The 12,498-nt window shown below is 40.0% G+C and overlaps 2 protein-coding genes across 3 annotated transcripts; one reads left to right on the forward strand and one right to left on the reverse strand.

Moving 5' to 3' along the window:
• The first annotated feature begins 467 nt into the window (after positions 1–467).
• Positions 468–3,931, forward strand: yy1a (YY1 transcription factor a). The gene is made up of 5 exons (XM_039785947.1): positions 468–1,085; positions 1,858–2,002; positions 2,369–2,429; positions 2,670–2,828; positions 3,097–3,931. The coding sequence occupies exons 1-5, from the start codon at positions 587–589 to the stop codon at positions 3,277–3,279; spliced, it is 1,047 nt and encodes a 348-aa protein (XP_039641881.1). The 5' UTR covers positions 468–586; the 3' UTR covers positions 3,280–3,931.
• Positions 3,932–4,180: 249 nt separating this feature from the next.
• tpp1 (tripeptidyl peptidase I) lies at positions 4,181–11,970 on the reverse strand. Of its 2 annotated transcripts, XM_039785946.1 has the most exons (14): positions 11,884–11,970; positions 11,382–11,456; positions 10,529–10,668; positions 10,108–10,258; positions 9,527–9,648; positions 9,240–9,424; positions 8,891–9,089; positions 8,369–8,557; positions 7,729–7,801; positions 7,247–7,367; positions 7,002–7,163; positions 6,692–6,817; positions 5,548–5,721; positions 4,181–4,261 (listed from the first exon to the last, which is right to left on the reverse strand). In XM_039785946.1, the coding sequence occupies exons 1-13, from the start codon at positions 11,892–11,894 to the stop codon at positions 5,581–5,583; spliced, it is 1,695 nt and encodes a 564-aa protein (XP_039641880.1). In that variant the 5' UTR covers positions 11,895–11,970; the 3' UTR covers positions 4,181–4,261; positions 5,548–5,580. The 2 variants fall into 2 exon arrangements, with proteins under 2 accessions (XP_039641880.1, XP_039641879.1); XM_039785945.1 differs by lacking the exon at positions 4,181–4,261 and having other exon boundaries at positions 4,297–5,721.
• Between the last annotated feature and the right edge of the window lie 528 nt (positions 11,971–12,498).

A 12,498-nucleotide genomic window follows, 5' to 3' on the forward strand; every position in this document is an offset into this window, starting at 1 on the left:
GATATGGACAAAGCCAGCAATATTAATGTGAGACCTGGTCAGAATTTTCGAATCAAATGTTATTAGCAATTAATCAAATAAACAAACAAATAATCAGCACATTCAGTAAAAAATAATCCCTATTTATTTATTTATTTATATTTATAATTAAAAAAGCTGAAATGTTGATCAAGACTCAGGTAACGCTATAATGGTATGTCCTCATTTACATTAGCTTGATTTGTCAGACAATTATTTTTGAATCATTATTAATATTATATTACTTATATTGATTAATATCACCATGAGAACATTTTTTATTTGTCCCTACAATTATTTGATAACGCACATATATATAGATTGATGTCAATATCTTTATGGGCATGATATATAGGCTAAAGAAATAAGACGCTGCAGGTACTGTTTGAGTTCCATATTTGAACGTGGTCCAAATCACGCGAGACTTCTAAACTGGAGCATTGTGGCGACGAGAGTATACTAGCGGTGTAGAGTTGTTGTCGGAGAGGGAGGAGGAAGCTTCAGCGTTGATAGGACGAAAAGAGAGTGTAAAAATAGCATATAAGCAGGAGGAAATAAGAAATATATTATGGCGTCGGGGGACACCCTGTATATAGAAGCGGACGGGTCAGAAATGCCAGCCGAAATAGTGGAACTGCATGAAATCGAAGTAGAGACAATCGAGACAACAATTGTTGGAGACGACGGTGAACATCAGCCTATGATCGCCTTACAGCCTCTTGACACGGGTGATCCTAACTCGATTCACTCGCACCAAGAGGTGATTTTGGTGCAAACACGAGAAGAGGTGGTGGGTGAGGATGACTCTGAACTGCACACGGATGACGGCTTTGAGGACCAAATCCTCATCCCAGTGCCCGCCGTAGAGGAGGACTATATCGAGCAGACTCTGGTTACTGTCGCCGGGAGAAGCTCGTCGACAGGCCGGATGAAAAGGGCTGGAAGCGGAAAAAAAGCAGGCAAAAGGAGCTACTTGGGCGGTGGAGAAATGGGCAGAAAATGGGAACAGAAACAGGTCCAGATAAAAACGTTGGAGGGGGAGTTTTCAGTGACTATGTGGGCATCGGGTAAGTTCAGAGTCCTGAGTGAATTCTTTCAAGCTGGCCCCTCGCTTTGTTCTCAGTGTGTGTGCCGTGTGATTGGGCCCGGTTGGGGCCTTGTCCTCCGCTAAAGTATGAACTATTTCCCAACTCGGAGCCACTTAAAATCCATTTGTAATGTTTTTGTTTTTATTGGGAAGCCATGTTTTATGTGTCGATGGGCGCCGCCATATTTCCCCGGTCTAATAAGTATGGCGGCCCGAAAAAATGGCGTTTATTTGGCCGACGAAGATGGCGGCGAGAGTGGGATCGAGTGCAGCTGGCTCCGCTAGGCCGCTGTGGCGCAGTTCAGTTCAACCATAGCGGTGGTGTTGCCTTCAGGAACCCCTCATACTTTACACTTCCGAGGCTTTAAACACATCTTAAATGTTCATGTGGTTCCAGCGAACTAGATCCTTTGTCCAAAAGTACTTCCTCTGTTTGCCAGTTAGAGGAGCAATCATTTTATCCCATTTCTTTATTAAAGTGAAATAGATTTTTTTTTTAATACTCCACCCTATTTGTTAATTAAAAAAATAATAATAAACTGCTGACTGACACATTTGGTGGCCATGTCTACTATATGTTTGTTGAATTAAAAACCTTCGAGACATTCAATTAGTAGTAAACAAGAGTGGAAAAAATATCGGGAGGGTTGTGGGTGATAGGATTAAGGTTTAGCTCGAAATTGCTTTAATCAATTCTTTGAACGTGTTATGGTACGGTCTTAATTATCAACCAATTTGTTCCTCTCATTCAGATGATAAGAAGGACCATGAGGAGCAAATCACGGGTGAAAACTCGCCTCCGGATTATTCTGAATACATGACGGGGAAGAAGCTTCCTCCTGGAGGCATCCCAGGCATTGACCTCTCAGACCCCAAACAGCTGGCAGAGTTTGCACGGTTCGTGGTAATGTTGATGTTCATGTTAAGTCAGGCTGGATGATGGCGAGCCAACTTCAGTGGGCTATTATAAAATAAATGTATTCATACAAGTTTTTAATAGAAATGAGTTTGCTTCAGTAAAAGCCAGTTAAATGAACATTATTAAAAACGAATGGCGCAAAAGTGTAATGCAGTTCATTTGGTTAAACCAGCGTGTGATGTGAAATGCTTAACGTAGAATGGAATTAAATTGTGTGGCATGGCCCATTACACATACATGTTTTACCAGGAGTTATTTTTTTTATTAAGTAAACTAATCTTAGTGTTTCGGGGGTGTGGATAGTTGGGAACAGTCTATAATGACCACTTTTATTTTTGTTGCAGAATGAAGCCAAGAAAAGTAAAAGAAGATGATGCACCCAGGACGATAGCCTGTCCACACAAAGTGAGTGCAGTGTTCTGTTTATTACAATATTTTATACAGTACTGTGCAAAAGATTAAGGTTAACATACATAAACAGAATCTTACTGTTGTACTGTATGTCGTTGTTGACATTAACTTGCTGAGAACATGCATGTTTTATTACATTGGTATAAAGAGCTGACGTGATTCAGTTGCTAAAGCTACACTGTAAAGTGAATATGTCCAGAGTGATTAGCTTTATCTGGTTTTTGTCCTGCTCAGGGATGTACCAAGATGTTCAGGGACAACTCAGCAATGAGAAAACACTTGCATACCCACGGGCCTCGTGTGCATGTCTGTGCAGAATGTGGCAAAGCCTTTGTTGAAAGTTCAAAACTGAAGAGGCATCAACTCGTACACACAGGAGAGAAACCTTTCCAAGTGAGTTCCTTTTTACTTCCTGCATGTCAATTTATTTTCTTCCTATTGGAGATGGCTGCATACTTTTACTTTTGTTTCATTAGTGGTATGATAAGAAAGATTTTTATAATACTGAAATGTAAACTTTACCCAACTGGCTTTGTGGAAGAGCAATTATATACAAACCTCTCTGTTGTCCTCTCAAATGCCTGCAGTTGAAATTAGATCAGTTTATCTGTGAGCCATGCTGAGACATGCAGCAATGTTAACTCATCTCTCTCATCTCTAGTGCACATTTGAGGGCTGTGGCAAGCGGTTCTCTCTGGACTTTAACTTGCGCACACATGTGCGTATTCACACTGGAGACCGCCCGTACGTGTGTCCCTTTGATGGCTGCAACAAAAAATTTGCCCAGTCAACCAACCTGAAGTCTCACATCCTCACACACGCCAAAGCCAAAAACAACCAGTGAAACGACAACGCGATCATACACTGGAAGACTTGGTCTGTAGCGCCGCTCCTTGACAAACTTATGTTCCGTGGCCTGCTTTGTGAGACAAGAAGGCCAATTTGTATCATCTCTAGATGAAAGGTTTTTGAGAAATGATCTTTTCTCAAACTTTTTGATAAACTTATGGAGGATTGAACAAGGAACTCGTGAGAACCCCGACCCCCTCAGGCCTCCTACCCTACTTTGGCGCTACCTGGACGGAACAATTTACGCTTTCTTCTTGTGAAGATGTTAATTCATGGATCTGTACCTAAAAATGTATTTATACCTTAACACAGCCAGTTAAAAGTTTTTTCAATATGTCAAATTTGCATCAATCCTCAGCAATGACACCTTTTCAATTTTGTACTTTCCCCAAGTGTGCATATTGTACACTGTTTGACATAAGCTCTGTGGTAATGTAAGTAGTAAGATTGTCCCCGTAGCCGTTCTTGGTTTCAGTTTGTTTTACCTCTCCCTTTCCCCTTTATGTGAGTGTTTTTCAAGGGGGGAGGGGGGGGTGGTCTTTCCATATTTTTATTTTGTACAACACAATATCAGAATCATGTAGATAATAGCCATGTGATTTAATAGTGATCACCAATTAAAATGTTTTCCCCCCTTGCACTACCAACAAAGTGTCATTTGTCCTCTTTACAAATAAAACTCAACCTAAAATACACATTTATAATATTCAGCTGTTTAGTAGCAAATACTGGAGCTGCTCAAGCAACTGTTTAATTGAAGCTCAATCATCTTAACATTTACAGTTAAATGTTGATATGACTCAGTATTGAAGTTTCTTCTGTAGTTTCATAGTAGTTTGATAAAGCACTCAATTTCCTCGTTTGGTAACATGGAGAGAAAAAAAAAAAAAAACATACAGTCCTTTTCCTGATTTATTTTTCAGTGCACTGCATCTGCAACTGGGGCATCTTACAGCAGGTTGACTCATTGTTTCTGTCTGACATGAGACAAATACAAAAGAGACAGTCAAAATTTGCATTGGAAATTAAAAGGTTTAATTCGGATAGGCCTTTTAAGAGATACTCTTCGCTCATTTTGCCAGCTGCTTATCTCAAATGTTACAATCAGGTCTTTAGTAGTAACACATAAGATTAGTTGGCAATTAATTTCCATTAAATTCTTTTGCACAAGCATGTGGTACAGGTCTAAAAACTACAGCATCCAGATCAGCCTTCACAGGATAATCCTGAACAACAATTTTAATTTTCAAAGTAAAAATCCATCTTTAATAAACTCGCACAGGCAGTCTCTCACATTTAATACATCTGACTTGAGGATTTACGTGGTTTAAGGATAGAAACGAGTGCAACAATGCTGGTGGGAAGAACTGCTGAATCACTTTTAACCCACATAGTGCATTTGGTTCATTTATAGCCGCAGAGTAAACAGCAACAAACCAAAGTAAAAATCAAGTTTTAAAAAGGTCCTGTTAATCTTAATGTATGTTCTAGTTTTATCTGAAATACATGAGTGACATTTTTAGAATTGCATGCAGATCGTCTAGTTGTTACTACATTAAATGTTGACTTGTACCTAGCTCATCCCTGCATAGTAGTATGGCAAAATAGACACTATTACACATTTTAGCCATCTGTCTTAATACAAACAAAACCTGTGTCTAATTTCATGCTAAATTGCCTGATTTGGTGAAATTGTTGCATCTGGTATATAGATTCTTGTGACATAACACTACCAATATAAAACCAAAGTATTCAAATAGGCCTATGTGTACATCTAAGAACTTGAACTGGTGTGTGTATTTTAGTATGTTCTTTAATGCATAGCAACCACTTACCCAACCTTCCCACTTCTGTGTATCTAGCGGCATGAATTTAAGGCATAAGATTACGTTTAACACTAATCTGCCTGTAAGTGTTTTTGATTCAAAGAGAAATCTGGGTCAGTTATATTGCAGCGAACAGCAGAAAGCAACTGCAGTGTAGCGTTTAAAATCTCTAACCACCACTATCCCTGACCTAAAAAATATTTAAGGAAACAGTTTTAAGCCTTTTGGAGAACATAAAAATATACAGATGACAAGGAATCAATCCTTAAATAGATACAGGTAATAACAGATAAAAACGTTCCTGAAGACTGGAATAATGCAGTGTTTCAACCTCAAATTAACTCAATAAAACAGGCATACATTTTAAAGTCTAGGAATAGTTTTCCCTCCATTTCATTGCCCTGCCTTTGGATGTGTATATATGTACATGTATGTACCTGCTCTTAGAGCAGACGCCACCCTGATGGTTCTCACTCAGCTAGCAGGACAGCCAGCAGTGCAGGGTAGTTTGGTGTCCCCCAGCCTGTAACAGGATCCCACGATGGTGCAGCACAGAAACCTTTACCCTGAACCTGTTCGTCCAGACAGCTCAGGTGACAGCCTTCAGTCACCTGGAGACAAGGATGCATAGCATTTAGGAACCAGACAATGATTACAAAATGTGTTGCAAAATGGTTTCATTCTACTTTATTTTAACAGGATGTCTTAATGAATGTACAAAACCCACTGCTTCAACTTACAGTGGCAACGTGACCAAATATTATTACTAGTATGGTGTTTTTTAAATACTGAACCTGACAATACTGCAAAGTAAGTTATTTAGGAGTGGAATTTAATTAAGTTCTACAATTTGGTTCCTTGGGTATACGTTGTGTCATTTTCACTTGTACATGCATTGAAAAACAGTGAAAATGCTTTGCAAATACACTGAGTGGCCACTATTATGTACACCTGTAAAATCTAATGCAATCTAATACAACTACGGTCTACTTTTATGAAGCCTAAAGTTTTTTTAGAGGCATCTATTCAATTATGTTCTAGACTGCATTATATTGTTTCTATTATTCCTTTATGTAAATAGGAAGAACAAAAACAAGTATAGGCACCTCTTTTATATAATGTAGTCAGGTGAAGTACAACAGCTCCTTTAACTAATATCTCAATAAACAATTGAATTTACAAATTTCTGACAATGTCAACAAAAACTGAACATAAATTTGGAATAATGTAGAATTTGTCAGAGCTGTGGTATTTAGGGGTGCCCTGATAGCACACTTGGTTGAGTGTGTGCCCCATGTACTAAGGCTCAGTCCTTGCTGCAGCGGTCCAGGTTTGATTACGACCCTCGGCTGCATATGATCCCCCTCTCCCCCCATTCCCGTCTTCAGCTATCCTATCTAATAAAGGCCAAAGAAGAAGAAAAATAGCTGTGGCATTGAATTGCAATAGGTTACAGATACAGGTGTACCAAATAAAGTGGCCACTAAGTGTAAGTGAGATTGCTACATAAATCAAGTCTAAAAACAAGCTTTAAGGGGCAACTCTAAAAAAGATTTTTGATACAGCAATAACTTGACTTACATCAAAGAGAGCTTGTCCTTTGAGCTTGTAGAGGCGAGGGTTGAGGAAGCCCAGGGCAGGCATGCCCTTTAGCAGCCGTTGGTCATTGATGAGAGACAGCATGCCTCCGACCACAGGGGTTGATGCCTGGAAGGTAAATCAATCAAGATGTAATGAAGCACAAGTGAGCAATTATAAAAAAAAAAAAAGGTAACTGCTCTCTCTCTTAAAATGGTGAATAACTTGCTTGTTCAGTTTATATAGTTTTTGTACAACTGGGGTTTATCTTTGGTTTTCACTTCAAATCATCACCAAGTTTGACATATTTTACCGAGGTCCCAGACACCCAGGGGACAGGTACTCTGTTGATTACCACCCAGTAGTTATCCGACAGGGCAGCCATGTCCGGATAGGCCCTGCCGCTGGTATTGAAATATGACTGAGGAGGGAGGGTTGCTGTTACAGTCTTCAGATACCCATCCACTGCACTGGCCTACAGGAACACAAATCCACAGAATGAATTACACTGTCTGCAATAAGTGAGCATTAAAACAGCTGATGACCTGATATTATTACCTGGTAGTCGGGCATCTTGAAGACGTTGCTGAAGCCTCCTCCACTGATGTAATCTGTGACTTCATATGTAACCTTAAATGGGTTCTTGAATGAGGTTCCTCCTACTGTAGTCACATATGGGCTGGGAACACCACACAGGGCATAGAGCATTAGAGGTTTAGTGCTTTTCCATAATCTTTTGAAACTAGGATTTTATTAGCGTGTTTTTGTATTAATTTCAAGACCTGCACTACACTAGATACATTACAGTACATACAAAAGGAGGCAACTTCTGTCTGAGGTACTGAATCAGTCTTTTGCTAAACCTAGTGCAGGGTAAATTCTTTGTTCAATTTAAAATGGAACATCCATATTTCTTTGTAGATTCCAATAACAATATAATGCATGAAACAAATGCCTTAAGAGGTCCAGTTCTAAGCTAGTATCAGTATCTAGAATCATGCAGAAACTAGTTTCCTTTCAGAAATGTAGAAATGTTTTACCTTGATGCAGGAAAACTTGGCCTGAAAGAGTTTTGTTCTTTACCCAAATGTCTGCAGCCTGCACCGCTGTCACCTGAACACGGAACAAGATTGATGTAAAAGATGCTTTTTAAGATTTAAGATCAGAGAGACTAAAGATGATGTGGCAGGTAATCATACAGCATATCTTATTGACAACTGGCAGTGTTTCAAGGTTTGTTGTAAGGTGTGGAAAAAGGTACAGGTCAAAAGATAACATGTAAACCTTTTTTTCCAGAGCCAACGTGCCACGGATGTTTATTTAAAACAATAGAGGTGTATTGATGTTTCAAGTGAAATAATGTCATGTTGATAACAATGGAGCAAAGCCACAGTAAGTTGACACATTGCCAGAGAGACCAAGGGTGTCTTGTTTTTGTTCATCAGCTCCGTCTCAGGACGCTAAACAAAATTACAGCTTACATTTGTTGCAGTATTACACTACTGTGTCCACTGAAAACAGGAATTAGTTTTTTGACTGACCAAACAAGATGAATTAGAAACTAAACCAGAAACAAGCGAGAGGTCGCAGTCATTGCATGTAACAGGATTGACAAAATGTGACTCTCTGCTACAAGTACAAGGCATGTGGATAGGTTCTGCATACTTCCTCCTTACTGACCAGAAGCAAAAAGCAAAGAGATTCCCCTGACGCCAGCCTTCATAAACTCTGTGTTGATGCGCATCATGTACGCAGTAGACAAGCTGTCTTCATCGTCTCCGTAGCTGATAGTGTGAACCCAGGGCAGGTCAGACATGTTGCTGAGCAAAACCATCCACTGGAGGAAAGGCTCCTGGGACTCATGACGACCTGAAGGACAATGAGGAAATGAGTGTGAGTGTGAGTGTGTGAGTGTGAGTGTGTGAGTGTGTGAGTGTGTGTGTGTGTGTGTGTGTGTGTGTGTGTGTGTGTGTGTGTGTGTCTTTTGATAGGGCTTAAATGTGGGTATCATACTGTAATAAGCCAAAAAAGTACTATGCCTATTCACAGCAATGCATTTTTACGGACTCTACTATTACTTTAAGCAGTATGGTGTTTTACCTCCAAATGCATGAACTAGTTACTGTAAGTCAATTCAATATAATTTTAAGTTCTCCTTTCAGTTTCAACCACACACCCACAGCTTCACTCTCTCATACAGACCTGGATTGGTGAAGATCCACGTGGAGATGTTTGCCCCTGTGCTCATGATGTACTCTATATCCAGACTGGCCTCCACGCCAGCCTTTCCTGCTCCTTGAGTGCCTACAACCCGGTCCACCTGAGAGAGATGCTTGAAGCTCCTGCCATAAATGCCCATAAACTCTGCCAGGTCTGCAGGGCTGTAGTACTGCTCCAAGAACTAAAATATAAAATCAAACAATTAGCTAAAGTGAGCAAGTACACTAAGTTGAGGTAAGAATATACTGTCTGAGCTAATGCATACATGTCTAACAGAGATGCAACACACAGTGTTTTACAGTATTATTAACTGATTCTGAGATGGTCACACCTGAGCTACAGCCTGGCTGTTGTTCTGAGCTGTTCCCACATCAGTTGCTGTGAGGTTATAGCGGGCCCTTAAGATGGCGGGAGTCACTCCCAGGTGCACCCCTGCCTTAGACTGCTTTTGCTTCCTGTTAGAAGAGGCTTTGTTGAGGTCCTGCCCTTTAGGAGGGAGGCGGTGAAGCCCTCCAACTGTGGGGACACACACGGACACACACACACACACGGACACTCAAATATACAGCAATCACAGATAACAGCCGAACATTTTACAGCTAAAGAAATGGTTCTCACCAAAGTCCAGGTGCTGGTGAACATCATCATGAACAGAGTACGGCGCTGAAGACCTCACCAGAGAATTGCTGTCCCTGATGTAACGGTGGAACTTGCTACCCGGAAGCAGCGTCTCTGCAACCCTTAATACACAAAACAAAAACGACCACAGTCTAAATGTCTACAAATCCACTCCTAATCGTGGACATATAAACAGATGCAATTCCAGGTTTTTAAGAAACGTAATGGTTTGTGTGCAAAAACGATATACTGTAAGTTAAATTTACTCCATGAGTGCAGTTTAACTGCTGCCAGTTAGTAAAACAGTGTCATCAGGGGTTGGTGTTTTTTTGTTTAAGATCAAATAACCTTGGCCTAGATTTACAAATTTCAAAAGACTGCGTCACAAAGTTTGATTTTAACCAATAACCACAGAAAGAGGAACAGTGTCACGAGATATGAGCATGGCCTTAGTATGGTTTGCAAACAGAGGGAACTTGAGCAGAACGCTACTTTCTGTGTCTTAACGGTGTCAAGAGCAAGTAAAAATGACTGTTGAGTAAGCAGAACAAATGTTGCTTAAAAAAAAAAGATATGCTTACTCTGCAGTCATCGTGCACTGTAAAAAGTCCCTAGTGCGTACAGTCAGGCAGTTTGTAATCCCATGACTCTGCAGCCAGTGATGCACCACTTTCTGGGTCAGTTCAGACGGATGCACAAGGGAGGATACTTCCTCCAGGGTAAGGTGTTTACCTGTGGAGGACAAAACAGACCTTGGTCACTCTGATGTACTATAAAAAGGGGTCTGCCTCATCAGTTAAGGTTTTTTTTAAACTGTCAAGCCAGAGCATTTAAGTTCATATTCCTGTGATATGCTCACAGTATGAAGGACAGAATTAGAAACCAAGTGGCCACACAAACACAATTGAGCATCTTAGTTTACCAAGTGTATGCTGATTTTTTTAGACCCTAAATCTTTATGGTTATTTCAAGACTACCAGCAGTTATTAGACAAAGCCCTACCATATTGTGCTGAGTCAGGGTCCGACACCAGTGTGAGTATTTCCTCCAGCAAGTCAGTGTTTTGCTGCTTCAGGGCAAAGGTCAGCTCCAGCTCCTCTGTTGGGTCCACCCGACCCACATGAGTCCAGTCGTCTGGTATCCTGAGAAAACAGGAAAACCATTCATGTTGTTTATTTCACTAAACTGGCTTCAATTTACTCAACACTGAAACTGAATATATAGCTGCTGATCAACCTGTTGAATTTCAAGTGTGTTGATGACTTTGTTGTGATTGTACGGTTAACCTTTATTCAAACATTCAGAAACCTCAGTCATTTTACCATTTTTAACCAACCCAGGGTCAATTAATTTTCCCAAATTTGTGTAATTCTGTCCTGCAGTTTATGAGAAATTTACAAGGTTTTCAAATACTCCCAAAACAGCCACAAATTTAACGGCAGACATCACGGGTCCTAGAAACCAAAACTGTTCAGCGTGGTAAAATCTGAATGCGATTTTTGCACTTAATTTGGTGCCACGCTTGGAAACAAAAGTCTCCAAAGTATTAGTTTCCTCAAAACAACTCAATATACTAGGTGCAATGATACTAGGTGCAAATCACTGGACATTTTCCCAGACAAAGAACCCACCCTCCATATACGAGAATATTGTAAGGATTTCGCCTTTTATATTTTTTATATAGGCTAAGTAATTGCTGCACATTTGGGCTGTCAAGACTGGTCTGTGTCTATGAAAAAAATCAATGAGGCTTGACTTTCAAATTCTGCAAAAAGGGTTTAAACAAGGTGAGGTACAAACATGATTTATTAAATGACAGCGATAAGGAAATGACTGTTAAAGTGGATTTGCTCACAAGACATCTTGGTCATATTCCAGATATCCACTCCAGACCAACGAGCTGAATAACAAGGGGATGGAGAAGGTCACCCTGGTGGAAGGAGAAACAAAATATTGCTGAAAAAAATGTCCGTGCAGAGATTCATACATAAATGTAACCGGAAAAACACGTCCTCACTAGGGTAAGGTTGACAACAAAAAGTGTCAACGTGACTTTGCTTCGTGTATAAATTACACGCATTTCTTAACACGCTCAATACAAACATATTAAACGGTTTACTTACTCTTCATTCATAACAAAAAGACACGTTTTTATTTTGCGTTAACCTTATGTGAACACCGTTAACCTGCTATGTTAGCTGGCGGCTAGTTATCTATCTGGGTCAGCACAACCGGTAATAACAAATAATACAAGGTGCGCCACATTACGTTAAAAAGAGTTAGCGTCATCTGACTCTTTTCTTTCCCAGTTATCTCTATGAAAAATACACAACTATGAATTTATTTAAAGCACTCACAGTGTGTTCATCGTGTCCTCGGCTGGTACAGTTGTCTAAACTCAGCTATGGGCAGGCGGTTATAGACACAGCAGTCACGTGACATGCTTTCACGTGATTTTGTTTTTCACTTCACTTTTTTTCCTGGTGCATTTAAGTTCATTCGGACACATTAAGCCACCTTTATTTTTTATATTTTCCATTTTTATGCAATATAAAGTCAGTAGCAGTCATCCCCTATCTGACATTTTTCGCTTTGTTGGGTAAATGTGGAAGGCCCTAGATCGCCATAGATCCACGCTGCATGTTGTGTGTCCGAGTCAGATCTCTCCCAGAACTGAGGATATTCTGCAGAACTCCCATAGAACGGCCACAAGATATAGCCATGGCCTCTGTGAAAGGTCCATCGATCACCCCCTTTGACTATATACACCATATTTTCTTTTCAGTATTACCATTTTGTATTGTTTATTTGAGGCAAATTAAGTACTGGTTCTCCACTATTGTTAGGCCCTAGATCAGTGGTTCTCAACCTATGTGGTCTCCGGCCTTCAATAACAGCATGGAAAAAATATATAGCCTATTTACTAACGTTAAGTTAAAAAAAAAAAAAAAAAAAAATCATTTTATTTCTAT

The sequence above is a fragment of the Perca fluviatilis genome, chromosome 20 (assembly GCF_010015445.1).
Source record: "Perca fluviatilis chromosome 20, GENO_Pfluv_1.0, whole genome shotgun sequence".
Lineage (NCBI taxonomy): Eukaryota > Metazoa > Chordata > Actinopteri > Perciformes > Percidae > Perca > Perca fluviatilis.

What these genes read in the sequence shown, in the direction of transcription:
- yy1a (XM_039785947.1), top strand. Translation starts at nt 587, where the DNA reads ATGGCGTCGGGGGACACCCTGTATATAGAAGCGGACGGGTCAGAAATG. An exon ending in CAGCTGGCAGAGTTTGCACG is followed by an intron (nt 2,003 to 2,368) that starts GTTCGTGGTAAT and finishes TTTTTGTTGCAG; the next exon opens with AATGAAGCCAAGAAAAGTAA. An exon ending in CAGGAGAGAAACCTTTCCAA is followed by an intron (nt 2,829 to 3,096) that starts GTGAGTTCCTTT and finishes TCTCATCTCTAG; the next exon opens with TGCACATTTGAGGGCTGTGG.
- tpp1 (XM_039785946.1), bottom strand. An exon ending in ACAGCCAGGCTGTAGCTCAG is followed by an intron (nt 9,090 to 9,239) that starts GTGTGACCATCT and finishes TTTATATTTTAG; the next exon opens with TTCTTGGAGCAGTACTACAG. An exon ending in GTGGATCTTCACCAATCCAG is followed by an intron (nt 8,558 to 8,890) that starts GTCTGTATGAGA and finishes ATTGTCCTTCAG; the next exon opens with GTCGTCATGAGTCCCAGGAG.